This window comes from Thunnus maccoyii, chromosome 11, assembly GCF_910596095.1.
Source record: "Thunnus maccoyii chromosome 11, fThuMac1.1, whole genome shotgun sequence".
Lineage (NCBI taxonomy): Eukaryota > Metazoa > Chordata > Actinopteri > Scombriformes > Scombridae > Thunnus > Thunnus maccoyii.
In genome coordinates, this window is record NC_056543.1 from 10,078,174 (window position 1) to 10,105,256 (window position 27,083).

The following is a 27,083-nucleotide window of genomic DNA, read 5'->3' on the forward strand; positions in this document are numbered from 1 at the left end:
GACAGAATAAACAGTGGAGGGGATAAAAAAAAGCAAACACAGACAGAAAATGGACAGAAAGATACAGCAAAGGGGAATATGAAAAAAAGAATAGAGAAAGTATTGCATGATAAAATGTGCATGGTATTATTGGTCCGGTATTCAGTTTAAGTCATTGCATTCAGCTATGTAGCAACAAAATGGGTCAACTAACTACATCCCATTACATCAACTCCAATAAGACTACTTGCCTGACAGTCGCTGACATATAGCTGTGATATCATATTCCCAATATGTGTGTGAGGTGAGGTGTGATCCTTTGTCTGTGAGAGCTTATTTTCACTCAAGCAGAGCTTCCTGTGGGACTCTTGAATCTAACAGACTTCAAAGCCCAGAGGCCCCCATGGTGCTCAATGACATCATGAGTTTGACCTTAAGAGTTTGTGTGGAAGTGTGTGTGTGTGTGTGTGGATGAGAGATGGAGAAAAAAATGTACTCGTGCTTGGAAGAAATCTGCATGTGTGTTAAAGTACTTGAACTAGATGTGTGTGTGTGTGTGTGTGTGTGTTTACCGGGTCTCATTGCTGCAGTGGTCTGTTCCACTCTGGGCAGGGTGGGGGTCGCTGTGTCAGGTAAAGTGGTGGTTTCTGTTAACAGAAAAAAATACAATAGGTGAATAGAATAGAATAGGATAGAATAGGTTTTTTACAAATATATTTCTGTAATATTTTAAAAACCTGTTGCTTTTTTGATTGTTTGTAGGAACAAGAGAATTACACAGTCAAAGAAAAAAGGTAATGTTTTTGGTTTTGAATAAAGAATTTTCCCAATAAAATAAAAAAGTTAACAACATTGTCTTGAGATTTGTTACTTACAGTATATTGTCATAGTAACAAACGATATCTTTAAGATTAAAATGGTGAGTCACGTTAGTGTTATTTAATACATGAGAATTCAGAATGAGATGACATGTCAGAATAGAGTAGCACATACATTACATCACACTTCACTCTATATTTAGTGCGAGCACTGGCGTCAGTTAATCTGCTTTCATGATGTTTAAAGGTAGAGTCAGTGATTCTAATCCAATACACTCTTTGTCAAATTCAGTGAATATCTCCTTATGGTCTGCTGGCTGTTTGCTCTCCAGTGTTCATACACGGCACTGGCTTTGTAAATGGACATTTAAACATGGTAGCTTGAAGCGAGCCACACAACACTATGCAGGGGGCGTTCCTGCTCGTGCACAGGACAGGGGGAAGTCATCAGAGCAGCTGTCTGTGTGATGATATGACAGTCTCTTGTCTCCAGCGCCAGTTGAATGGTGCGGGAGGGTTGGCGAACTGGAGAGAGAGGCCACAAATATCATGCTGTATATGTGTTTTTTTCAACGTATTAACCGTATCAATGAATCAATAAATACAAACACTGCTGATTTCTTCCCGTTGAGCCGACATGCGGACTATTTTGGTTCAGCGGTCAGTCAGCCTGATGAAGGCTGTTTGGCTGGCCGCTCCCCAGGAGCTGTAGCTGACGGACAGCTGCTTCTGTGGACAGAGACGCTGAACGCAGGTCGAGTGAATGCTCACATGAGACTACATTTTTTTCCCCACTTGTGATAACGTGTGAGAGGAACAGAAGTGACTCTACAGCAGCCATATTTCTCTTTTGGTTTTGGCAATGCGCGTCCATTAATTTGGGGGGGACAAAGCTTCTGAAGGAGCACAAAGGGAGGGGTGTATTTGTTTGTATGTTTAATTCAAATATGAACGCTCTTTCTCCAGAATAACTGACTCTACCTTTAATTTCCACACACTCAAACTGTCTTTTAAGTAGAGACAACACTTCTAACAACCAAATCTAAGCTCTACTTTTTAAACATTCACATTTTGTTTTAAACTGCTACATCACACACTAGAAAAAGGTAATGTTTTAACAGCAAAGCAGAGATATTTGAGAAAAAGCCAGATTTAGATGTTAAGGTAACTAATGCTGTTTGTACATAGTTCACTGCTGTTTTCCAGGACTGTGTATTACTCTGATGGTTGTCACGATCAGGGCAGTGACAGAGTGAGCTGTGGCGGAGAGCTGGCACTCAGTTAAAGACTGTGCCACACAACTCATTTTACCCACTGCAGGTTGGCACACACACATAAACACACACACATACACACACAACGCTAAAATGATAGATGCTGCACTCAAGCTGACCTTGGTGCACAGCAGCATGCGACCAGTGTATGATAGATCAAACAGAGGCACACACACTCACTCACACACACACACACACACACACACACACACACACACGTCAGCAGTGGGGTATGTCAGTGCAACCTCAAGACCTTCTGGTCTTAATAAGCAGTTTTCTACTGTTGGTTGAGATTCCTTAAACAGCCCTGAATGCTTTACCAGCCCTCTCTCTCTCTCTCTCACACACACACTGGTATAAGTGTGTCTATATGTTGACGTAAGGGAACAGAAGATTGTTTGGCTTTCGTGGCGCAGGGCCAACACCACAAACCACTCACCAAATAATTTTCAGAAGCTACTTCTCTCTCTCTCTCTCTCTTATTTTCTGCCATTCATTTCACAGGCTTTCCTTCTTTCATTCCTTCCTTTGTCCATTTATCTTCCCCCCGCGTCATTGTATCTTCACTCTGTCATTTGTCACAATAAATCTGACCACTCTCGGTTCTGCTTTGGAAAACCACCATCAACACCACAAAAAACCCTTTCTACACACACACACACATGCACACACACACACAAAGTCCATCTTTCTTTTTCTCTGCCTCTCCGGCATAGAAGTGAAACCCTATCTACTGTTGTTTCTGTTTTACCACAGCCACAATTTTCTTCTCCATAACTATCTCTCTCTCTCTCTCTTGTGCGCTCTTTTCTGTCATCTCTCCCTGAGGCATATTTTCATTTCCACTTGTCCTTTGCTTTTGTCTGCCCGCAGCTCTTTCTATCTCTCTCTCTCTCTCTCTCTCTCTCTTTGTTAAGATTTCTTCTGCTCTTTTCCAACATTCTCTCTCGCTCTCCTTTCTTTCAGCACTTGTCTGGTGTTATTTTATGTCTGTTCTAACCACCGGCTCAGTAAATCTGAGACCACTGTTGATTTACTGCTTGTTTGGTTGTTCTAGATGTTTCCACGACTCACTTGGTGATTTGTGTATGTGTGTGTGTGTGTGTGTGTATTGTTTACTCTGAACTTTTAACCTCTGCCAACCTTTGCTAATAGCCTTGGATTCACTGCAGCGTCCAGGTTCCCTCTATTGTCTGTGTGCATAACTTTATTGAGTTGTTTACATAGTCGGCTCACAATGAAGGTATGTAGGGTTATTATGTAACCCCAAACATAGTAGCCTCATATTGTCATCCCAACACACACACACACGCACACACGCACGCATACACACGCACACATACAAACACATATTGGATAAGTAGCTCCCAGCTGCTGACATTAAGCTGTTTTAATTTGGTGCCCTTTAGCAGTGTAATTACAGTGCCCTTTAGCATTGTAATTAGAGAGGGAGGTATTGAGATGAGAGACACAGAGAGAGAGACAGACAGATATGGAGAAGGGAACATAACCCTTCCCACCTCTCAGCACCATTTTCCTAATTAGTGACCACACACAGCTCCTGTCTTCCTCCCATTTCTATCTCCACCCGTCTAATCCAATTTTGCTCCCTGCCTGTCCTCTCCTCTCTTGTTCTCTCTCAATTTCCTCATCCTCGTCATCGTCCTCCTTCCCCCTCGTCTTTCCGTCCATCAGGTTCCTCTCTGTAGCTACTGTAAAGGTCACTGAAATAATCTAAATTATTTTATTATCTAAAAATATATTTTTAAGGCAGAACGTGGAGGCGAAGAACCACCCTGACGTGAAGCGGAGATAAAATTGTTAAAGCACACCCACAGGTTGATTATCCTGCTCATATCATGGTCATTTGCCAACAATATAAAATAAAAGCATTTGCAAATTTTTGGTGAAAGTTTTGCACTTAAAATCTAAAGGTTATGAAGCAAGAGCTTACCGTTGTCATGACAACTTGCCACACTGTACTCACCGCCAGCCTGAACCACAGAGTATGTCTCCAAATAAGTGTTATTTTGTTTTTTGGTAGAGAAAGTCTCCCAGTATATCTGCCCATTTTGTTTCCTTTTTTGTATTAATCTCATCCTTCTCTTCCTGTATCATTTTAAACTCTTCAGGTGTCAGTTCCTCGTGTCGTTTTCCGCTTGGTTTCTTTCTTTTCTTCTCCATTTCTTTTTCCTCTGCTGCGTCCCATTCTTCAAAACTTCATAACGAGTGAGCTTTGACAGCTGTGCTCTTTAATGTTGCTATGGTTACAGGTCGGGTAGTGGATGAATTTAGAACAGTGATTAAATTTGAGCCGAACTATGTGTGCGATACATGGTTTTAACACACACCTGCCTGCCAATCAGACAATTGGCAATGGTATAAATTACAATAAACAACATGCTTTTGCAATATGTTATCTTTTATTTGCTTAACTGAACTTGACTGAGAAACAGGTGCAAGACAGTGTTTAGTCACTTATGAGGGAATAGAGAGGAAGTCGGTCAGTCATGTTTTAAACATGAGGATTCAAAAATGGATGTTAAGTAAACACCAATCTTGACGTCTGTATCCTGCAGATGGTTCATCTTGAACACCACTGAGTTACAGCAACCTGCCATGACTGCCTCAAACTGAGAAACACAAGGTGTTCAGTTTGGTTAACCACATGTGCTCATACACACACGTGCGCACACACACACACACACACACACACACGCATGCACGCACACACACAATGTCTTAGGCCCCAGGACTCATTGTAAAGCTGCTGAGTGAGCAGGGCGAGGTGGAAACAGAGAGACGAAAACTGTTCAATTATGGAAAGAGCTCTGGGTATAAATCTACCTCTGTCAGCCTAAATAATGACTACTGACACAATATGTGAGTGTGTGTGTGTGTGTGTTTGAGAAACTAGGGAATGTCGCCACAACTCAAATTATTGGTGACATGGTGCATGTGTGTGGGGAGGAGATTTCCTTTACTTAATGACTATGTGATTGAGTGACAGACTAAGTGGTGGACTCTCTCTCTCTCTCTCTCTCTCTCTCTCTCTCTCCCTGTGTGTTTGTTTATAGCTGGGCAAGTGTCTTCTTGATAATATCTACTAATTGTCAGTTAAAGTTAGTTAGCTATGTTACTACTGGCTAACCTGTCTACCATATGCAAAATGTCCTGTTAAAAAGACATTTTTTTCCCATTTTTCCAACTTAAAAGCTCCTTACTTGTTGCTAAAACCATTCTTATATATACTTTGCTAAATGATAAAGTACAGATGGAAAAAATAGTGGGAAAGAAAATGTGTTTTTTTATGAAAGGAAACTAGTAAGAAAAATGATTTAAGTTATGATACTACTGAGATTGGGGCTGTTAAATCTTTAAGTATGATGTACTGAAGTATGCTGCATGAGTGCTTTTGTAGAAAAATCATTGCCAGTGCTCTGAATGGCAAATCAGACATCTGTACTTAAGTACCAAAAATGCAGGTTTGATTTGTATGTAGCTTAAAGTGCTACACTAATTGTGACTCCCTTTTCTGAAGATGAGCGGGCGGGAAAATTAGTCCTTTACAGCAGGAAACTCTTTTGAGACTAAATGCCTAATTAGACTATTGTACAGCAAGCTAACAATAATATCTGGTTTTACACTAAGTGCTACACTGGACCACAAATTTGATCGTGTAGTAGATGGGGAAGCTGGAGTTTCTGTAACCCAGGAAAAAAAAGTATTGGTGGTATATAAGCAGACAACTGCAGTTAAAAAGCCACCAATAATAGAGCTTAACATGTGGCTAAATGTGCTCAGCCAATTTAGATACTAAGAATGTTCTTTGTGTCAGGAAACTACTGACAGTGAATTACTCATTAGCCCAATGTGCAACAAAGCACCGCAAGGTATGTGATTGTAATTGTTGCCTTAAGTGTTACGTAAGCTAAGTGCAACAACAACTGAGATGATAAAAAGAAGCTTCTGGCAATGAATGGCTAACTACTTCAGTGAACCGCAGTCAGCTACAAAGGAAATGAGTTTAAGTGTGGCAAAAACCATTAAGCTAAATTATGCCATTTACTGCTCTGGAGAGGAGAAAGACCACTTTCAGGATCACCAAACAGTAATATGTTAACAAGGGTATAACTACCAATCAGTCCTTTTTTGCCATTTATATACAGGTACATTGACAAACTATACACAATTGTCATATTGTGTGATTCTGTGGAGATATAGGCATATTATTACCCTGTGGTTTCAAACAACACAGAAGTTAATGGGTCAGAAAATAATGATAGATAGATAGACAGACAGACAGACACTCTGTCAGAGAGAGAGCGATGGAAAGGGAAACAGAGAGAGAAAGTGTATCTGGGAGACACAGAAAAGTGAAGCGAGGAGCCAAACCTAAATATTTATATTGGAAAATCACAAGCTTCCTTGCACACAGACACACATGCACGTACACACAACGAACCTGTACCCATCCCTAAGTGTTTCCATGTGTGATATCTCAAGAAGAAGAAGAACATAGTTGTATATGGTTTAAAATAACTTGAGAGTGGTTTTTGGAAGTGTTTGATTTTCACGAAACATCTTTGTATTCCATCAGGCATTAAATAAATAAAACCTCACTGGTGTCCTACCTTCAAACATATTGTGTTGGCCTAAATGTACAACTAAGCCAGGAGCAGTGCTATCATGCCTTCTGATGTGGTGGCCAAGTGATTTTTTTTTTTCAGCACTCAGGCGCCCCAGTGCTTTACTTTGTCAGACACTTGGGAGCATACTGTCAGGGTCCTGTAAAAATACCAAAATGTTATCCCTGCAAAATTTTAAAAACAGCTTGTGTTTGGAGATTGTACAATCCCTGATCTGTAGTTTGGCTTGCTTCTGGAATGACTAAGGTTAAAAACTATAAAAGTAAAAGTAAATCTGGCTGCAGGGTTGTTTTGACCCAAGTTTGAAAGGCTGAGAATTTTAAATGACTAAAAAAAAAAAAATCTAACAGAGAGATGGATCTGTAGAAACAGTATGAGTGTGAAGAAGAGAGGGCAAAGAGTCCATAAGGGTAATGAGGTCAGAAGGGAAGGGAAGGTGAGGAGTTAGCAATGATGTCTGTGAGGTGGTGGGTGGTGGGGGGGCGTGTTACAGGAGCCTTGGCAGGAGACGGGAGTGATTACAGTCTCCTGATGGGGAGGGAGTCAAAGGGGTGGAGATGGAGCGAGTGCTGCTAGAAGCCATAAACATTTGCACACTCGACCTCCCTCGCTAACATTATTTTCCATCCCTTCTCATGTGCCTTTACCTATACCTGTTGGTATATAAGAGCAGGATCAGCAGGCAGCTTATTACATACTTAAGTCTACATATTTATTAAAGCAAGCTGCTCTGCTGCTACCCAGAAATTTATTATGATCTCTTTCATTTATTTTTTAAATGACTACATTTATCAAAATTGAAGTTAAACTATAATTAAAAATAATATTTTAATAACGTCTCTCTATGAATATCATTAGAATTACCTGACAGCTGAATTTTTCAGGATGTGTTACGCTTGGTTATACAGTATAATGCTTTCCATTTACAACATAACTCTGAGCAATGAAATAATCCGTATTCATTACTTTTTAAACGATCTACGAAAATATGTTTGTTGTCATTATCAGTAAATGTAGTACTTCCATAATCACATTACTACTGTGATCTGTGAGAAAAGACAGGAAAAGGAGGAGCAGAGGAGAGAGATGAGTGGGTGTAACTGAGGCCACATCCCACCAATCACATGACAGTATCTGGAGTGGAGCCACGGCTCACATGTGAAAGCTATCAACGATGGTGGACCTGGAACAGACACACAGACACACACACACGCACACACACACACACACACACACACACACAAACTTGGCTAAACCTGAATGATTGGCTTGAACACCAAAAATGTTCTAGAACAAGAACGCAAAACAACAGAAACTGCAACTACAGCGTGTGTGTGTGTGTGTGTCTGTGTGTGTGTGTGTGCATACATGCATGCATGCGTGCGTGTGTGTTTTCCTGGTCCAACATCATCAACATGAATTTGACAGACACAGTGAAGGCTCTTGGCTGCCATTGGCATATTACAACATAAGTCATAAACTTACTGTTATTTTAGCCTTTTTTTCCCGCTATCTACATTGAAATTTGACCCGTGATGCTTTTGCAACAACATCCTACTTCACATTCATAGAAATCTACATTCTCACTGGGATTTTTGCAGTACAACAATCTTTTTCCAAAATAGGCCACTGACTGTTTTGTTCAAAGACTCGCTGACATTAGTTATAGAGGTATTTTTCCCGACGGTGCCCTGCCAGCTACAGGACCAACCTCCATGCTTTCATCGCCCTCACTTCCCAAAACCAGGGCCATGTTTCCCAAAAGGCTGAGATAGTCGTAAAATGATGAAAAGAAAAGAATGATGTATGTGCAGAGTTTTACACTAGATGTCTGTTTTCACATTCATCCACTGAAAAGGGAAAGTTTCTCTGTGCTCATTGAGCCTATGAGCATGATTTGTGACATCACAACTACTGTAGCTTAGAAGCCAATTCTGGTGAAATATTCAATATACACAAGTGTGACGTGGAAACTTAAAGAATCCGCTGCACATACACTGAGAATGGACATTACAGTGAAGTAGTTGTAGTTTTTTTTTCAGCAAAAACCACGTCAGACACACATTATTGTTCCAAGCAATAATGTATCCTAATATATATGTGTGGAGGGGATTTTTAAGGTGTTTCCCAAAAGTATCGTCACTGAAGAAGATCCTAGAAATGATCGTAGATTAACGAGTGTCTAAGAGTCTAAGAGCATCTTATGAAGCACCTGCAACTTGCAAGAGGAACCAAAAACTACATGTTTTTATATACAGTAAGATTTAATTGATTTTACACATTTTTAATTTTTAACCAGCTTCCACCCAGTAACATGAATTATAAAGACTAAGCTTAAGCTTTGTTTTCATACTGAATACTAAATTTCAAGTATAAAACTTTTATTTATTGCATAGACTACAACATTTATGCTTTGTGATGTGTGTATTCTCAAGACATAATGTGACTTTGAGACATTTAAAAAGGCGTATCCAGCATCACCTTCAGCACCACAGACAGCCAACGTTAAGAAGCTCTTAACGGTGTGCACGTGCACTTGCTCTTAAATACCTCTTTGGGAAATGCGTATAGAAATTTAAGAGCATTCATAGAAATGCTCCTAGGAAACACTCTTAACTTCTAAGATAGATCATTATCATCAAGCATCAGAAACAAGCCATCAGCTATGATGTTGTCAACCAGTTGAAATGCCCCTATCAGGCCAATCATGGGGGTTTTGTTGGAGCACAGATGTAAGAAGCGTAATTTGTCTTGGATTTGTCCAAATTTGGTTGGCGGTGTCTAATATTGCATGACAAGTGAGGATCCATGATACAAAGAGCAGCAGCAGCAGCAGCAGGTGAATGAAGACAAAGCTGTTATAGCCACTCAGAGACTCTGGACACGAAGCCACTTTCTCTCTCTGCCTGTGTTTTTTCAGCATCTCTCTGTTATTTTTCCTCAAGTACCCCACCCATAACACTGCAGTTTTCAATGGAAATGAGAAACTAAGGATGTATTTACACAACTAAGAACAAACCCTTGTCTTTATGCCAAACAGGTGGTGTGTCTGTGTGTGTGTGTGTGGGTGTGTGTGTATGTGTGTGTGTGTACATATGTGCCTGCCTGCCTGCCAACAGCTAGGTGTGGAGTGAAAGAGATGAGAGCATAGCAGATGTTTTGATAGCTCAGTCATTTAAAACATGAACAAAACTGGCAGCTTGGCAGCTCTCAGTTTACTTCCAATAGTCAGGGCTACAAGACCTAAATTACATGTTGCCTCCACAGCTAGCGTGAATGATTAGAATGAGTCCTGCAATAATATTCTGGCTTTTGTTTCTGTTTTCGCACTGAGGGTTTGGCACAGTAATGAGATGCTAAACTACATTATTGTTTGCCCCCTAAGAACCTGGTATCCATAATTTCAGATTTCTTCATTGTAATTGTGTGCTGAGATTGTCTCCCCCATGAGAGGAAATTGTTTTACAGCCCAAGTCCAGGTCAAAGTGCTTCATTGTAAAACATGAAAACAATGCAGGGGCAGTAATGGAAAAGCAATTTCTTTCTGAGTTTGTTAAAGCTGATGTTTAGTGGATATGAGGTTTGTGATTGACACCATATCATGTTGTCTTTGTCTATTTTGAACAATGAATAATCTTGTCTTTATTGCAATACAACATGCTGCTTCCATACATGTACACATACCACTTTTTTTTGGAAACGGTGGATAAGAGGACAAAGATGTTTGTGTTCCTATCCTCAGTAAATGATTTATGCTGGCAGATCAGTAGTTTGTAAGGCTGATGTCCAACGTTTGACGTGAGTCCAAGTCTGTTATTTATGTCAACAGCAGGAAGTAAACTTGGATACAAGCTGATTTTTTCCACATTTCTAATAGTTACACGCTCAATAAAATTCAACAGCTAAGCATGAATGTGGTTAGACCAGTAGAGGTCCATGTTCTTCAAGGGTCCACAGAAAGAGAGAGACAGAGAACATAGATCTGAAACAAACTACTGAATAATAGAAGGGCCACTCTGATTGCTGCATCCACTGCAGGCTGGCCGTTGTATGTTTGTGTGTGCGTCAGCGAACATGTGATTGCCTTACATTGCTGATGTCTGTTGTTATTTATGCGTCACTCACTCATTATTCACTCCTTTACTTATCTCCTCCTGCTGAGGAGCATGAGACGGGCACGGTTGAGATTAGATTATACAAATTTCAAGACAGAGAAAGGGTGTTCCTTTTTTTTACAGTAAGGTAACCTCATGGATATCCTGCTTGGTGAGAAAAAAAATGGGCTTGATCTGTTTTTTAAGGCTGCCTGTTTAGAGGAATGGAAAGGATTTGAAAGCGGAACTAAGACAACCTCATAGGATTTAATCTGAATGGAGATGGAAAGGTGCTGTTAGGCCTTTTTTTTTCTGTATGACTGACTGTATATCATCCTTCCTGTCTGCAGCCCTGTGTGTGCGTCTACAGTATGTGTGTATGCGTGTGTCTGGATTTATAGGAGAGCTCCACTAGAGTTGAACGTGTGTCAGTTTTTTGTGTGCTCGTGACTATGTGGAAACAGCTGTGTTCAGTGGACTGAAGTTGATGCACTCTGTTGAATATTTTATCTCCACACTCGCTAGCGCACAGACATACACACACACACACACAACGACACACAAGAGCGAGGAGAGAAACACGGTCTCTTCTGTCTTCAGTCAGATGTCCTTTTTCTGTTTTGTTTTCATTCACTGCGTAACACGAGCGAAAACGATTGTTACTGCATGGCTGGTGAGACCATGTGTTTTTTTTCAGTGTTATTATCCTAACGTCATCTAGCATGGTGACAATTAAAAACCAGACAAATTTAATAATATAAACTTGCTCTAAGCCACTTGGATGTAGAATTATCTCAGTGTGTGGTTGTGTGTGGTTGTGTGTGGCATTTAGGGTGGTAGCAGGAGCAATTGTTGCCGTGGTGTTCATGTAAAGCGGGAATGAACTGTTATCTTGTCTAATGCACGGATTACATCCAGAAGGCAAACATCTGGCATGCAGACCTAGACAGCCCAACCAGCAGACAATCACCGCAACTGCAATAGCCACGAGGTTGATCTGTACCGCGGTCATGGAGATGATGGCTGCAGATATAATGTGCATGATGTCATTAGGTGAAAAAACAAGCAGAGTGTATAGACAGAACGAAACATTGCCATTACAAAAATTACAAAAATGGCCATATTAAGTATCTGAGCCTCATGGTTATAGATAATTATCTTCTATGATACCGCTGTTTTATAAGGTTGTGCCGATCACACATGTTCAACTGGTAATGTCAGTTAGAATGGTTGGACGTAGTAGAAATATCTCCATTAGACAGAAATATTTTGCTGCCACTGTGCAAGCTAGACGATCAACACAGTAAAAAGTCCCAATTGTTTTTATGTCAAGGCCTATGTTTCACTGTTATATTATTGCGCCTGAAGGTTTTTATATCACATCGTGTTTTATATCAGATGGCATATTTTACACTCTGTTTACTGCCAGTCACCTGAAACTCAAAATGAAAAAAAAAAAAAAACTACATTTCCACCAGGACAAAGACTTCTGAACATGCCACCTTTCATGTCCTCTCGGTAAGACGCCTTTCAACTGTGAGAGTCATTAAATTAGTTTGAAACCACAAAGTTTAATAGGAAAAACTGTAAATGTAGAGCAAAGTCATGCAATGTGCACTGTAATTGCAAACAATAGTAGTAATGCTATTCTCCTTTTAATCATGTAAAGCCATAATTTATAATGGGTGAAGCATGTTGCTAGTTTTTCTGCTGAGTCCTATACCTTTCTGTTTGATGGATTATAATTGATAATCCATGTTATATCAAAAATTACTCACAGTACTCACTTGTCATACAAACTAAAATCTTTTCCTGAAGTAAACCGTTGATTAAAATGAGTTTCATTCATCTTTTGCTGTAGATATACAACAGAGTTTTATTTTTAATACAGCCACGGTAACCTCTTAAAAAGTGTGTTAACAGGAGAGGATGTCCCTTCTCTCCCCATCACCACCAGCCTCCTGGCTAGTCCTGACACATCTAGGATATAGTGGGCTATCTCTCTCTCACAGATACACACACACATACACACACGTTCAGAAATACAAAATCCTAGTGGCAGGACATCAGTCGCAGTGAACAGCCCACTTCATGCCCACTGGGAACAGGTACGTGTCATTTCCTGTTCTTTTCTTCACCTGTCACATGTCACAATCTGACTAAAGCAGTAAGATCTTATGACACATGGAAGAGAGGGAAGATTGGCCGTAACATAGTCGCATTTTTAACAGGCCGTTCGCAACTATGTATAGAGCGGTATTGCGCAGTTACTATTCTTAGGTGTAATTATGATGAATGAATTATTGAGCTTGTATTTGCGCTCTGATTATTTTATAATACAGGATAGACTTTTAAGAAAAAATAATATCACAACCTCATTGACAAGGTGTCTGTTGTCTGTACTTCACATGCTGGTGAATTTATGCAGCACCATCATTATTGCTCAAGTTAAGAAATAAATGTTGGGAAATGTGCACAATGGCCTGCCTTATTATTGAAATTATTGTGCAGCTGAGAGTAATTTGCTGGCCACATCTAACAAGCTGCATACACCAGTAATATATTGTAATAAATGGTACTTACACTGCTCAGTAAAGAAATATATAGACTAATGATCTACATTTGTCATTCTTTACACTGAATCATCACTCTTTATAAACATCTGTTTACACCAATCCTTAAGTAGAAAATTATATCAAATGTAATATATTTAAGAAAGCAAAGCAAATATTTTTCCAGTTTTAGCCGAATTATGAATAGATCAAAATTCAACAGACGATATACTGTACCTAATCCTTCACTACATGTTATTAACATAACAATATACTACAACCACAGCTGGCCACTATTAGTAAAAGTCCCATGACCTAGACATGTTAATCCCTGTCCAGACATGTTGCAATACCTCCTATAGAGCAAGATGATTAACTTCAGCCACTATTACATCTGCATAAACATATACACATGTATTCTTTACATACAGAAGCAGATACTGTACGCAAAGCGGCAGATAAAAATACAAAAGAAGGAACACGCATACACACACTCTGAATGCTCACAAACAAACATTCAAACATGCATACATACACACATTCATTACAGAATGTCAGAGAGATTAATGATGTGATATTCACAGCACATTTCAGTCACTAATGTCGTCTTAGTAATTATGTTATGTTGATGTTAATTATAGATCATGTCATATACATATATGCAGATAATAATTATGCTTTGATTGCTGGATAATTTGTGTTAATTGTACTTTTCAAGGCTGCGTGTTACTTTACTTGTTATGTGTCATAAACAAAGGAGGTTATTGACACCGTGAATAAGTGTGTTTATTTTTGTCTCATACTACGTACAGTATGTGTGTGCCAAGTGTGTATTCCTTTAAGCGTGTAAGTACATGATGGTGTGCGTATGTTTCTGTCCGGGAGTGTGTGTAACCTTCTGTTATCTTACATATGCACGTGTGTGTTCTTACCAGGCAGGTCACAGCCGAGGACCTCCATCCTCATGCCGATGCCAGCAGGCGACCACCTCTCCGGAAAGACTCTGATGTACTGGGTCACTATCTCTTCAAACCTCCGCACCTCCGGAGTGTCGTAGTGGCTGTTTCCCTCAAAAATCTGATAGGATGGAGGCAAAAATGTGAGTGAGAGGTGAACATTTGCAAACTAGATGTAATGTGATTAAACACCAAAAGATGACACATTATAAAAAGAAACTGTCTTCAAATAAATCAAATAAAAATAAAGTGTCTGTAGTGATTACAAAATCTTGTTTTCCCTTTTAAAATTTCACAATAAGAACAAGAGTCAGAGTAAAACATTTCCTCTCCTTGTATAAGGGATGTTTTTCTGCCAATTATGAAATTCCGTTCAGTTCATGAACTTAACAGGAAAATCTTAATATGGCAAAGTTCTGTTGCCTGCTTCACTGCATGGCAGCTGCTTTTTTCACTATAGTCTCTTACAGTAAGATCCTGCTGCTTGAAAACATGTTACAGAAAATCATTGCTTGTCCCAGAGCTTGTCTTTAGATTCAAAGCTATTTTGAAAGGAGTTTACGATACGAAGCAGTGAGCGATAAGCTTTACTCCTTGTTCATTTGACTTATGTGACATCTGTCAGAGTGTTGCACTGGTAAATCATTTTGTAGTGAAAACAGCAATGATAAGAGTTTTCTGAGACAATGGAGAAAGATGCAGCAGAGGAAGTAAAAATTTTGTCATATCACCGCTCCACCATTCAAGTCGCATTGAAAAACAATAGCAAAATGTTCAGCCTGTCTTTCCAAAGTCATACAACACCGCTAATCAGCATTGTTTCCTAGCACAGTATGACATGTAAAAATAACAACAGAGAGCGTGTTTCCTTTGATTTTCAAATAATTTTTTTTGAGGTGGCTTGCCAGCCTCTGGCAAAAACAAAAGATTTATTACAAGCTGAAAACTGACTAAACTGCACCAATCTTTTCAAAATGTGGGTTTGTGAAAGCTTTAATATTGGTTTCATTAATTGAATTGTATCTTCTATCTTCTCCATTTCTGGAATTTAAAAAACGTATGAGCAATTTCCCAGGATACTCATTTAAAAAGACAGGCAGATGAGAGAGGAACAGGATTTTACCATCAGGAGAAAAGCCAGGCACTCAGTACTATTAAAGCGTTTTAAGACATAGCCTCAGAAAGGAGACTAGAGTTTAAAGTGCCCTGTCTCACAGTGTGTTAGACTGCCAGCAGTGTTGAGTGCTGATGCAGGAAAGACATTTTAATTAACACCCATGAGAGACAAATAGGGGATGAGTGAACGAGAGGATGAGAGACGGAGAAAAGCAGAGAGCGAGAGTACACAGGACTTAGAGAGAGGCAAAGACAGGAGAGAAGAGAGAATGTGGAGTAAGGTGATTAAATTGAATTATTATCAGAGCTGAGACTGTAATAAAATGGCTTTTTTTCCTCTGAAAATGACAAAGCTGAGAGAGAGAGAGAGAGAGACACAGAGGCAAACAGGGAGAGAAAGAAAGGGAGACAGAGGAAGAGCGAAGAGGGATTGAGTTGAAAGACAGCTATAAATAAACAACAAATGAGAGAGAACTGACAGTGACAGTCAGAGAGCAGGGAGTACATATGTATATGTCAGACAGAAAGAGATTGATTGTGTGTGTGTGTGTGTGTGTGTGCCCTCCTTTTACCTTAGCAAACCCGGTCTTGCTGTCAGGGATGTAGGTCCAGTCTTTGCCGTTCAAGCTGTGCGCCAGTTTGTACTTCCTGACAAACGCTCTGTTCTCAGTGCTGGTGCTACCCTCCAGCCCTCTGGCACCCTGTGTTATTATGCCACGCACCATCTTGGGCACACCAAGGTCCACCTGTAACATAAACAAACATTATTATTACTGTCAGCTCCTTGTCACCACAGGGGCCTTTAACCTTTCAGATCCCCCGCCTGGACAAACTGTGAGTTTATCCAAGCTATAATCAATCAAATGCTGGTTTTCCATTACCACAACTTTTAAGAACTTGTCAAGCTTTGGAACTAGTTCTTCTTTGCATTTCTATTGTATGTTATAAACTGGGTCAGTTCAAATATACAGTACAAGCCAGTTTGTGGTTTAAACTGGTGTAGTTTTGCAGTTTGCTCTATTGGATGCATTGTGATCTGTGATTTGAGTATAATCCTGTTTCATTTTCTTTAATCATTGCTCTGTAGAGGTGTTCAGGATTTGTATGAGTTAATCATTAACACTGAATCTTCAAACCGAACTGAGTACTCCGAATCACCATTGTCATCACTCGAATCAGTCGCTTTTAGCAGTGGAACTTCACTCACTGGTGACTGAGAGCACTTCTGTCATCTCAGCCTTGTTAACAGCTATTCAAAAGCTTACCGAAAGACTGTGAATAGGAACTAATTGTAAAACTTTTTTGCAAGGCCTAAAGTACTGAACTGAAACAGTCTGAACCAGCAACAGACTGAACATACAACTGAACCGAAGACAGTCAGAATGAGCAACAAATGTCACAGAGTTATGAATGGTGGGGCTTTCACTCATACTGCTGTTGCGTACTGAAGTGCGTCAGAACAATGATGTGATCAGTTTACCTAGAAAATAAAGAACTAACTATTAATATTTGAACTGAACTGCATGAAGCAATTCAAATCATTAAAATGATTTGTAATTTCCACCTCAACTGTTTTTCCACATAGTTGATTTCAAATTCTTCTAAATGCTGCGATACCCTCTGGTACACCTTCCTGAGTTGATTCCAGCCCCCGTTTTCTCCACGAATGCTTATCAGGACTTGGATGTCCTCATTTCCCCAGCATGCACTTTCCAATGATTTTGTTGGTTTAATGATCGTTGTCATGCCAGAAGCTGTAATAAACGGTTAGATTTTGAGTTTGTTCTCTTTGTTTTGAAGTGTGATGCAATAACACATTCGCTTGATCGATCATGGCACTGGTAGGGGGTGAAATTTAGTTCCAGGAATAATAGAAATATAAAAGCAGAGGCAGCGACAATGGATTCTTGCCCCTGTTTTAAAAAGTTGACTGAGAAAATGAAGAGACTCCCTATTTTCTAACTATAGTCTGCTGTAATGGCAACCAAGCAACCAGTCACACTATAAATAACAAGCTCAGTCATACAGTGACATACCTGCAGCCACTCCTCTCCAGCTATGGGTTGTGTCGGGTTGGGAAACCAGCCTGACCGACTGGCCACCAGCCTGGCTGCACCCATGGAACCGTGGATGTCCCTCATCGAGGATGCAGAAATCTGGGAGTCGGGTAGCAGCCCAGACAACATGCCTTGCAGCTCTGAGCAGGGAGCGTCTGAACAGGAGACAGAGAGAGAAAGTAATAAGAAGACTTTATGTTACAGCTGGGCATTTCCTTAAGAATGAAATAAACTTTTTGATTGTTTTCTTAAGCCACAGGTTGGAAAGGTAATTTTGGTTCATTTCATACAGTGGCAACAGAAATGTTGATGCCTTTAGGTTTTTTGTTTATTTTTCACAGAGCTTTCATTGCAGAGTTATCCTTGCATAGCGATTCACATCCAAGCAGGGACTGTTTGGAAACTTTACTCTCCTCTCTGTTGGTGCTTTTGTGATCAGTACAGTGTTTAAGATTTGACAGGCATTTGCCAAAAACTCCTGAGCCATGTTGTCAGAAAATCAAACACAGAGGAAAAACGATAAGAAAACTGGATTGCTGTGGAAAGAATAATATGAATTTGGTCATTTCCTTCATTAAAAAGGTGAAATGTTGAATGTGATGGATTTCCTTTCTCAAGTCTGAACAATGATTATGTAAAATGTAATTAGAGAGGCAGGAAGGTAGATATTCAATGTAAATGGTCAGGAATGATTTGAAGTTAAAACGGGCCAAAACATGTTATTGTTATTATATATTTAAAGGCTATTTAATTTTCACAACAAGAGAGGAAACAGTCCAAAATGTTTTTGTTTCCTAAATCCAGTCTGGGTATTGGGTAGATGCTGTGTTGTTAAAACATTGTATAATTGAAAAAGTCCTCATGAATGAATGTGACTTTTAGGTCAGGAGTAATTTACGGTTTGAACTCATCTCGGAGTGAAACTCTTGTGTGATTGTGACATAAATCGTTAAAACAACTACTCTGCAGCCCTTCTGAACTGCTTTCCATCAAACCATTTCATTATTTTTTCCTTCTTGCTGCTGCAAAGTTGATGTATAACTTTAACCAAGCTACCGAAGGGGGATTCTTCATGGGGAATTGAGCCAAGGAACTCCCACGTGGGAGAACTAAATTAAATCATGTTGCAGATCAAAGGGATGCTGTTTATTAGACTGACAAACACGTCTTCGTCTAACAAGAATCAGAATATGTTATTGTCATGAATATTGACGAAAAAACGAAGGGAATCAAACAAAGTGACCATTTGTATTTGGAAATGAATCCGGTGAAAATATGATAAAAAAAAAGAAGACAGAAAACAAAAGATGTGAGGGAGGAAAAGAGGAGGAGTAATGAAGGGAAGAAGAGGCGAGAGGTGAGGAGCAGAGTAGAAGAGGAGTTAAAGGACAAGGGGAAGATAAAGAGATAGTCAAAAGGTCAAACAAAAAGATGAAGGGAAGGAAGAGAGGAAGGTAGAAGAGGAGAGGCAGGTGAATAGAAAGGGTGAGAAGGATAAAGAGAGATAGGGAAAGAAAAAAAGAAAGCGAGGGAGAGAAGGCTGACAGTGAAGGGTGACGATGATTGATGGTGACATTCCCCGGGTCTTTGTGGAGATGAATGTTTAATGTTGTGACGTTGGCAACCGCGCCTCACTACAGTAAATAATGAATCAACAATAAACAACAGCAGCTATACAGCCATGGTGGATGAGCTCTCTCAAGCTCTATAGCAGACATGAAAAGTGATTATCCAGAAGAAAATTCAATTATAGTATTGTTTATTCTATGTTTCTTATTTTTGCATCTATCTTTTTTAGCAGCTACTGCACTCCAGCGGGCTTTTTTAATACAGAAAGTTGGAGTCGATGAGAATATCATCTCTGGAGATCACAGTAACAGAAATAGCTAGATAATACACACCAGCATGAGAGCACTTAAAGCTCACACACACACACACACACACACACAAAAAAAGGGATACATGCACCAACAAACAGGATAGTTGAATAGTCAAGGTCTCTTTCACAGGTTGAAACACACTTCCACTCACACATGCTCTCATGTTAAGTCCACACATGGGTGCTCACACACTCCCACTGTGCTTTTCCTGATAACGGGGTCTTACAAAAGCTGTAAAGTACACCATTGTGGCTGTACCTGACCCATACACACATGCACACGGCTGCAGTCATACACACACACACATACGGATTTACAAACACGCACACAAGCCTGGTGAGAAAAATGATAAAAGTGCTAAATATAAATGATTGATAGGTGCAGCAGGGCTGAAATAAAATGAGATTAAGGAAGGAGTAGAAGGAGGGATAGGGGAACCAACACTTGTACGAGGCAGCGACAGGGAAGATTTAAGGGAAGGCCGAGGGGGAGAAAATGAGAGAGGGAGAAAGAAAAAGAGACAAGAGCAGGAAGAGCGGGTAATGGAAGCTGTCAGCAAAGGCAACAGAAGGACGGAGCAAAAGCAGAAGGAGAAGGAAGAAAAACAGAGCAGCACTGAGGAGGGATAGCTAGAAAGTGAGAAAAAAAAGTAGAGCCAGAGACATAAAAGTGTGATTTAAGTTAATGACATGTCACTGACTGACTGCTTTATGTCTGCCTTTATAGGCCTGTGTAGGGCATTATCGCATTCCCCCTGGCGGTGTGTTCATGTGCGCAATTGTCGATATGTCTATGCAGGGAGAGAATCAGACACAATACTGCATGGCTATTAGCAGGTATCTAAGGTTTTCTCTGCAGGTTATAGACATATTTTACTGCAGCTGCGACAGAGCGGTTTGTTTTTACCACTGCTTACCTCTAAAGTAACAAACTGTTGTCATCCTTCTCAACAAAAGGAAACTGTCAAGATTTTGCATATCACTGTTTATAGATTCGGTGTTTCTTTCAGGTTCACGATGGATTGCAGATATTACAAAGTAGCAGAGATGGGCAATACATAGGGAAACAGAAATGGCCAAAAGATATGTTGAATGGGTTCTCACTGTAGGGTGATATATAATGCAATTGCAGGTGTTAAAATACGGTGAAAAATAGGTGATTTGAAGACAAGAACACAGGCAAAAACGTGATATATGCTATCTCTTTTGCCTGCTCTCTTTCTCTCTCTCTCTCTCTCTCTCTCTTTCTCTGCCACACACACACACACACACATACAGGCATACACATACAAGCAGTATCATATTGTTTTGGTGTGATTGTGATTTGTGTGGGTGCTGAAATAGCCCTCCTAGATAAGAGCATATCTATCCCTCTCAATGGCCACTACAATGGCAGCAGAGAGAGGCCCTAACCTAATAATGATACAGTGAAGCAGAGACACACACGCGCGCACACACACACACATTCAAATGGATTGAAACTCTCTCTTTTACCATTTCTATAACACACACACACACACACACAAACACAGACAGTCTAATTAAGTTTTATCTATTTATAGTATTGAGCTGATTATGCTGGTTGAAATCGTGTTTGTTTGCCAGGGCTGCAGATGAAAGCTGAGAGCCTGTTACTCTCTGATGTTATCACCCACACATCACACTCTAGTATTATTCTATTAGGACTGAGTGTGTTTCATGTGTGTATGTGTCTGTGTGTGTGTGTGTGCATGTGTGCGTGTGTGCAATGTGTTTAGTGGGAGACAGAGAGGGAGGATATGTATATGAAAGAGCGAGGGCAAGAGTTTGAGAGCACATGAGAGTGGGTGTGTTGCGTGCAATAGATGATACGAAGGACAGGAAAGTATGAATAGAAGCTTTGGATGAATTGATGGATGGACAAATTACTGAATTATTTAGATTATATAAATGTAGAGAAAAGAACAAACTTTCCTTTCCACATTTGCCTGTTCTTTTTCCAGGAAATGAATTCCAAGGGAGTTATTTTTGTTCTGACCCTACCTTCTGACCCCCTGTAAAAGCTAGTATATCACTGGTATAAAACTTGGCAAGACTGCTACCATGTTTTTACAGGAGTGAGTCCCATGAGGAGGCTGGCCAAAAAAAAAAGTCAGAGAAGTTGCACAGTTAAAAGACGCTTCATCTGTCTTACCCGTAATCTGACAGCCGTAAAGCTCAAACCGCAGAGCGATGCCATTCTTCCACGTCTGAGGTCTGATTCGTACGAAGCGGGCCAGGACTGGCTGCGGGATCCGATTGAGAACCACCTCTGTGGGGTCAGTGTTGGCATGGAAAACCTACAGAGAGACAGGAAGAGAGGAAATTTAATAATATTATATTGATGGCTGTGGGGACTCTCTGTCTTTCCCTTGTTACCCTCTACAGGAAGGCAGAGGGCATGAGTGAGTAACACAGGAGCTCAGTGTCTGTTTAAGGATATTTCATGACAACACCAGAGCCTGGACACAAATCTTCTAGGTCAACACAACAACAGAACAAACTTGATATCACTGAGTCTCAAATCACCTGGTTTGCTTCAAAATCTGTACTTAAGCTCTTATCACAAAACCTCTCAAACAAACCTGAAATCATATATAGATACCACTAGGGCTAAGTGGAAATTTTATTATTGAACTGAGCAGTAGGAATACAACAGGTTAACATTTTAAGGAGTACCCTTATTTGCATTCTGAGAGTGAAATCAAATGATCTGTTGTCCTCAAGTTATATCTGTAATAACTGATTTTTTGTCCACTTGGGGGCAGCTGAATCAAGCAGTGAACATCGACGTTAGCATTCATTTGGAGTCATGTACTGGCCACCTGATGAATATAAGTTCAATATTCACTCTCCTTTTAGCCATGGTTTAGGTCTCTCGTAATTCCTGAGGGAAATATTTGGCTCTTCAGCTTCTAAAAGCTCCACTGTGTTCACCAGCTCATCGTTGACTTTGTCTTTCTGCCACTTGAAGCTGGGTGGTAGCTTCCAGTAAGGTTTTCAATGAAAACAACACTGATGAGAGTGAAGCAAAACAGTAAAGATGTGAGCCAGAAAACTAAAAAATAACAAGTTGAAAGATGATGAAACCGGGCTCTAGACTTAAGGGATAATTATTTCACGGCAAGTGACCTATACCATAAAAGTAGTCATGTGATCCATATTTAATATAAAGATATAGATGTTTGAAGTACAGAACTGGAGTTAAGACATGATTAGCTTAGCTTAGTCAGGCTAGCATGGCTCTGTCCACAGTTAAACACCTTCCAATAACTCCAAAGCTCATTTATTTACACAATGTGTCTTGTTTATTTAACCGGTGCATAAATAAGTGTGAAAACTGTGTGATTTTAGTCACATGGACAACTCAAACATAACTTATCAGCCAACAGTTTAAACACTATTCTAAATCAATGCACACAAGATATAGGACATTAAACAACAGGTAACCATAGCAACACAAGTTTATGATTCATGCTGCTCAGTTCAACATGAGTAAAACTGTGTATGTACATAACAGATATACTGAATGTAGTGTTTCTGTTCACAGAGGGTGGAATGAGTGCAAAGGTTTACTCAAACACACACACACACAGTGTAAGGGCATGCAGTGTGTAAATCAAGGGTGTAAGTATGTGGGAGAGCATCCTCTTCTCGCATCCTCTTGACTTATCCACACACACAGACACACACACACACACACATAGGAACTGCTTTGCACACAGAGAGCAAGGGAAAAACACACACGGTCACCCCTCAACGCACAGACATACTCGACATGATATTCACAAATACACTGCTTCCAGACACAACTATCTCACGGAGACACACTGCAGCGCAAACACACACACTGTCTTTCCACTGTGCCCTCCGAGCTCCCACACTTCCTACCATGTGCACACACACACACACACAAAAAAAATGATTTCCTCTCGAAACACGCACAAATACAGATAAAAAAGGAAATTGAATGCAAGAGCACATGGCCAGAGGCATTCTTTATGTCTCTTGACTCTGAGACTTTACATCTCTGTCTATCTGACAGTGTGTCATGTCTCTTTCTCTGTTTATGACTGTCATCTCTGTTGGGCTCACCACAGGAAAAACACAGCTATGCTTCTGTTCTCCCTATCAGTTCACTTCTTTCTTCTTCTTTCTGTATTTCTTTTTTGACATATTTCTCACTCTCTCTAATATATTTCTGTAAATTTAAGGGGGGAAAAAAATCCTCCGTGTTGTTTCATTACAGAACCTCAAAGACTCTTTTCCCTCTGTGCCTCTAACACTCTTTCTATTATGTTACATCAGTGCTGAACACACAACATAGTGTGTTTATTACAGAGAGCAGGCGACCTCATTCAGCAGAGTTAAAGGCCTTGCAATTACTTGGTTGGGTACAAATTTATAGACATTCGCTTTGTTTTTAGGTGCGTGTGTGTGTGTCTGCGTGTGTGTAAATTCACTATTTTACTCCTGTTCCAAATCCATTAAACAACAGGACCCTTCAGGGGTGGCAAAGTGTGGATGAAGGGGGTTTCTGACTTACAGGAAAAGGAGCAGGGTACTGGGCCAGCTGGGAATTGAATCCATGAACACTGGGTATACAATACAAAGTCAGACCCAGTGAACTCATGCCCTTTCACTGGCCTTAATACCAGAGACTGTGACCAGTTAAATGATGGAAAAATGCCAAAAGGCCCCCAAAGAGTTAATGGGATTGTGGTAGCTGACTGTAATTACAAGTGTATGTGTGTGTGTGTGTGTGTGCGTGCATGTGTGTAAGTGAGTGTGTCACTGTGTAAAAGTGTAATTATAAAGTCTCACTCTAAGGATTTGGGGCTGGCGGGTGCTTTCTGATTTCCCTTGGTGTGCAGTGAAACATTTCCTTAGCATGTGCACACACAAAAAAAAACACACACACACACACACACACTGTCTTGTACATGTGTATGTAAGAGTACATTGACTTTGATTTTCTATGCATGTGTGTTTGTGTGAATGCATACTTTGATACTGTCCTCTATCACCACAGTGTGTTTGTATATCTCTATACATGCTGTCCATGTAAGTAATTACATTACATTACAGGAAAAGTACAATGTTTTGAACCCAAATTGGATCTTCATCACATGCGGAGATATCAAAGCAGTCCGTGGATATGAACCTGATGTCTGATCAGCTTTGTTCAGGGTCACCAAACAGGGCTGCAACTCTATTTCAACTGCTGCCAAATGCAAACCTTCCACTGTTAAAAATGTCGCACATTTACATTTACATTTCATAATTTTGACAGATGCTTTTATCCGAAGCGACTTACAAGCGAGACAAGACAATCAAGCATTATTCCCTTTTATTATATCATGAATAGTAATAGTAATAGAATAGTAGAATAAAATGATACCACAGCACCACCACAGACACAGAATATCTTTATAATGACTAATGAATAGTCTCTCAAAATATTCTGAATCAATGCTGAGCAAACACCACTTTAAAAGCAATTAAAGGCTTTTCTGCCGTGTGACTAAATATTGAGCCGTTAACACTCTGTTTGGTTTATAAATTCACGTTGATGTCATCACTTAAACAATGTGTAATGTGTGTAACTTATTTGTTTTTGCTTTATAAAGAGCCATATATCTAAACCCAGCTGTTTTTAGACTGTTAGGTCAGACTAAAACATTATGATGTAGGTCGATAATGTACATCATAGTAAGTGGTGTCACCCTGATGTCAACCTGTGACTTTGAATACATAATGAATTTGATTGATTAACTGACTAGAGGTGACAATAGACAAATGTTTAAACATAACTTGAGAACACTAGTGATCACAAAATGTTATCTGGGTATAAAATAAAGCCCCTCCCCCACAGGTTTTGGCTCTGCAGTGAGAATCCACAGTGAGGAGGTGTAAGAGGATACGTAGCATCCTGGAGGTCTTAAACTCCTAAATTCACTGTTAACAATGTCTAAAAGGCTTCAATAACAATCAGCTAATGGACTGTGTGTGTGTTTCGTGCAGGTTTGTTAATGGTCTGATGTTAAGAGACGAGGCAAGCTGACACCAGGAACGCTGTGGGGTGAACAGCCTTTACACCTCTTCTCTCTCTCTCTTTCTCACACACAAATAGGCCAACACAGACAAGCAGACATGTGGTTTAACACAACGCTACAAGAACAATCCCAATCAAAAGATCCCTATTCGAATAGTAATTTCATCCCTCGGCGAAGTTCAAAGGTGACAAATGTGGAATGAATACTGTGTTTTCCTTTATTTACACTCTCCTGCTCTACTGAATAACAATCGTGTGCGAGGCAGAAGGACACAAAATTGTGTAGCTGCTTCTACGGTAGTTTGTAGTCAAAAGGCGACTAACTGGGGGCTAACCTAGCGCTACAGGATAGAAAAAGAGCATGACGAGGAATATGTTCACCTCATGGGAAAGGGAAGAACAGGTGTGTGTGTGTGTGTGGCCGTGTCATGAGCCTGCAGGGCCACAGTCAGTCAGCCAGCGAGGACCAGCGTAGACACGCTGAATTATTCAAATGTCCGTGCTCTGTGTGTGTGTGTTTTGTGACTATGTGTGGATAGAGTTATAAAATAGTAAAACACCCCCCCATCTCCTCTCATTTCATCACACAAGGACATATACACACACACACAGACTTCAGGGAGGTAACCTGTGTTCGACAGCAGAATCCTATGTGATGGTGTGTGTGTGTGTATGTGACAGTACAGTCCACAAATCTCACAAACCAAATGACACATGGCACCCCTATAATATGCCCCTTTGTCCCCTCCCTCTCTTTTTTTCTCGGCTTTTCTTCCTTCATTTGTCACAAACTCTTTTCTGCCTCTCTCCTTTTGACCTCACTCTCCCTCCTGCCTTTCCCTCACCTCTCAGCCTTCCTCCCTCAACTCTGTCGTTTTATTTTCTTTCCCTTCTCCTGACATCCTCCCAGGCTGCGTTGCTGAGACCTCTGATCTATCCAGAGGGACTTGTGGTCAACACCCTTGTCTGCTATTCTCATTATTCCTCCTCTCCTCCTTGCCTCTGTTCATCTGTCCATCCCTCTTTCTTTTACTCCCCGGTTCCCTTGTGTACACTTCTTTCCCCCCCTTCTGCCTGTTTCCTTCACTCACTTGTTCCCCTATGAACCTCACTTTTCTCCCTCTGGTTTACAACTCTCTTCCTCCCTCCGCATCGCTCCGTTTCTCCTCTCTCTCTCTCTCTCAGCGGTTCAGCAGTCACTAAACTGCTCGACCTTTTGCTTGTGTCTTTCTTTCTTTCCTTCTCTGCTAATTTCTTTTAACTTCACTACTCTTTCCATTCATCACAATCTCCTTCCCTTCCCTCCCTCCCTCTCATTCCACCTACATCTCCCTCCTCCACCTCTCTCTCTCTCTCTCTCTCTCTATCCATCCTCCCTCCCACACTCTAAGGTGGGAATAGGAAGTCTTGGCTAAGGTCCAGTGTTGTAATGGCCACAGACAGCGCTGCCTGCAGCAATTCAGTAGGGCTATGTAATGACATTTGTACCACGTCGAGCTTAAATGCACCTTTACAGCAGAACGTCTCAAAGTCTTCCAGACAAAAACTCAAACTGAGACAATGAGACATAATTTCTCAGATTGAGACCTCAGTCATGGAAAAATGCTGCTTTTTCTTTTGTCATGTACCTCCCATA

At 40.3% G+C, this 27,083-nt stretch overlaps 1 protein-coding gene across 3 annotated transcripts in view; it reads right to left on the reverse strand.

The window, feature by feature from the left end:
* LOC121907106 (neuropilin-2-like) overlaps window positions 1-27,083 on the reverse strand; it is a 100,186-nt gene that overhangs the window by 23,888 nt on the left and 49,215 nt on the right. For all 3 annotated transcript variants that reach the window (XM_042426485.1, XM_042426483.1, XM_042426484.1), the window contains exons 8-12: window positions 21,548-21,692; window positions 17,475-17,650; window positions 16,011-16,184; window positions 14,299-14,443; window positions 552-626 (exon numbers count right to left, since the gene is read on the reverse strand). In XM_042426485.1, the coding sequence (XP_042282419.1) occupies window positions 552-626; window positions 14,299-14,443; window positions 16,011-16,184; window positions 17,475-17,650; window positions 21,548-21,692 (715 nt within the window). The remainder of the gene's footprint in view (window positions 1-551; window positions 627-14,298; window positions 14,444-16,010; window positions 16,185-17,474; window positions 17,651-21,547; window positions 21,693-27,083) is intronic.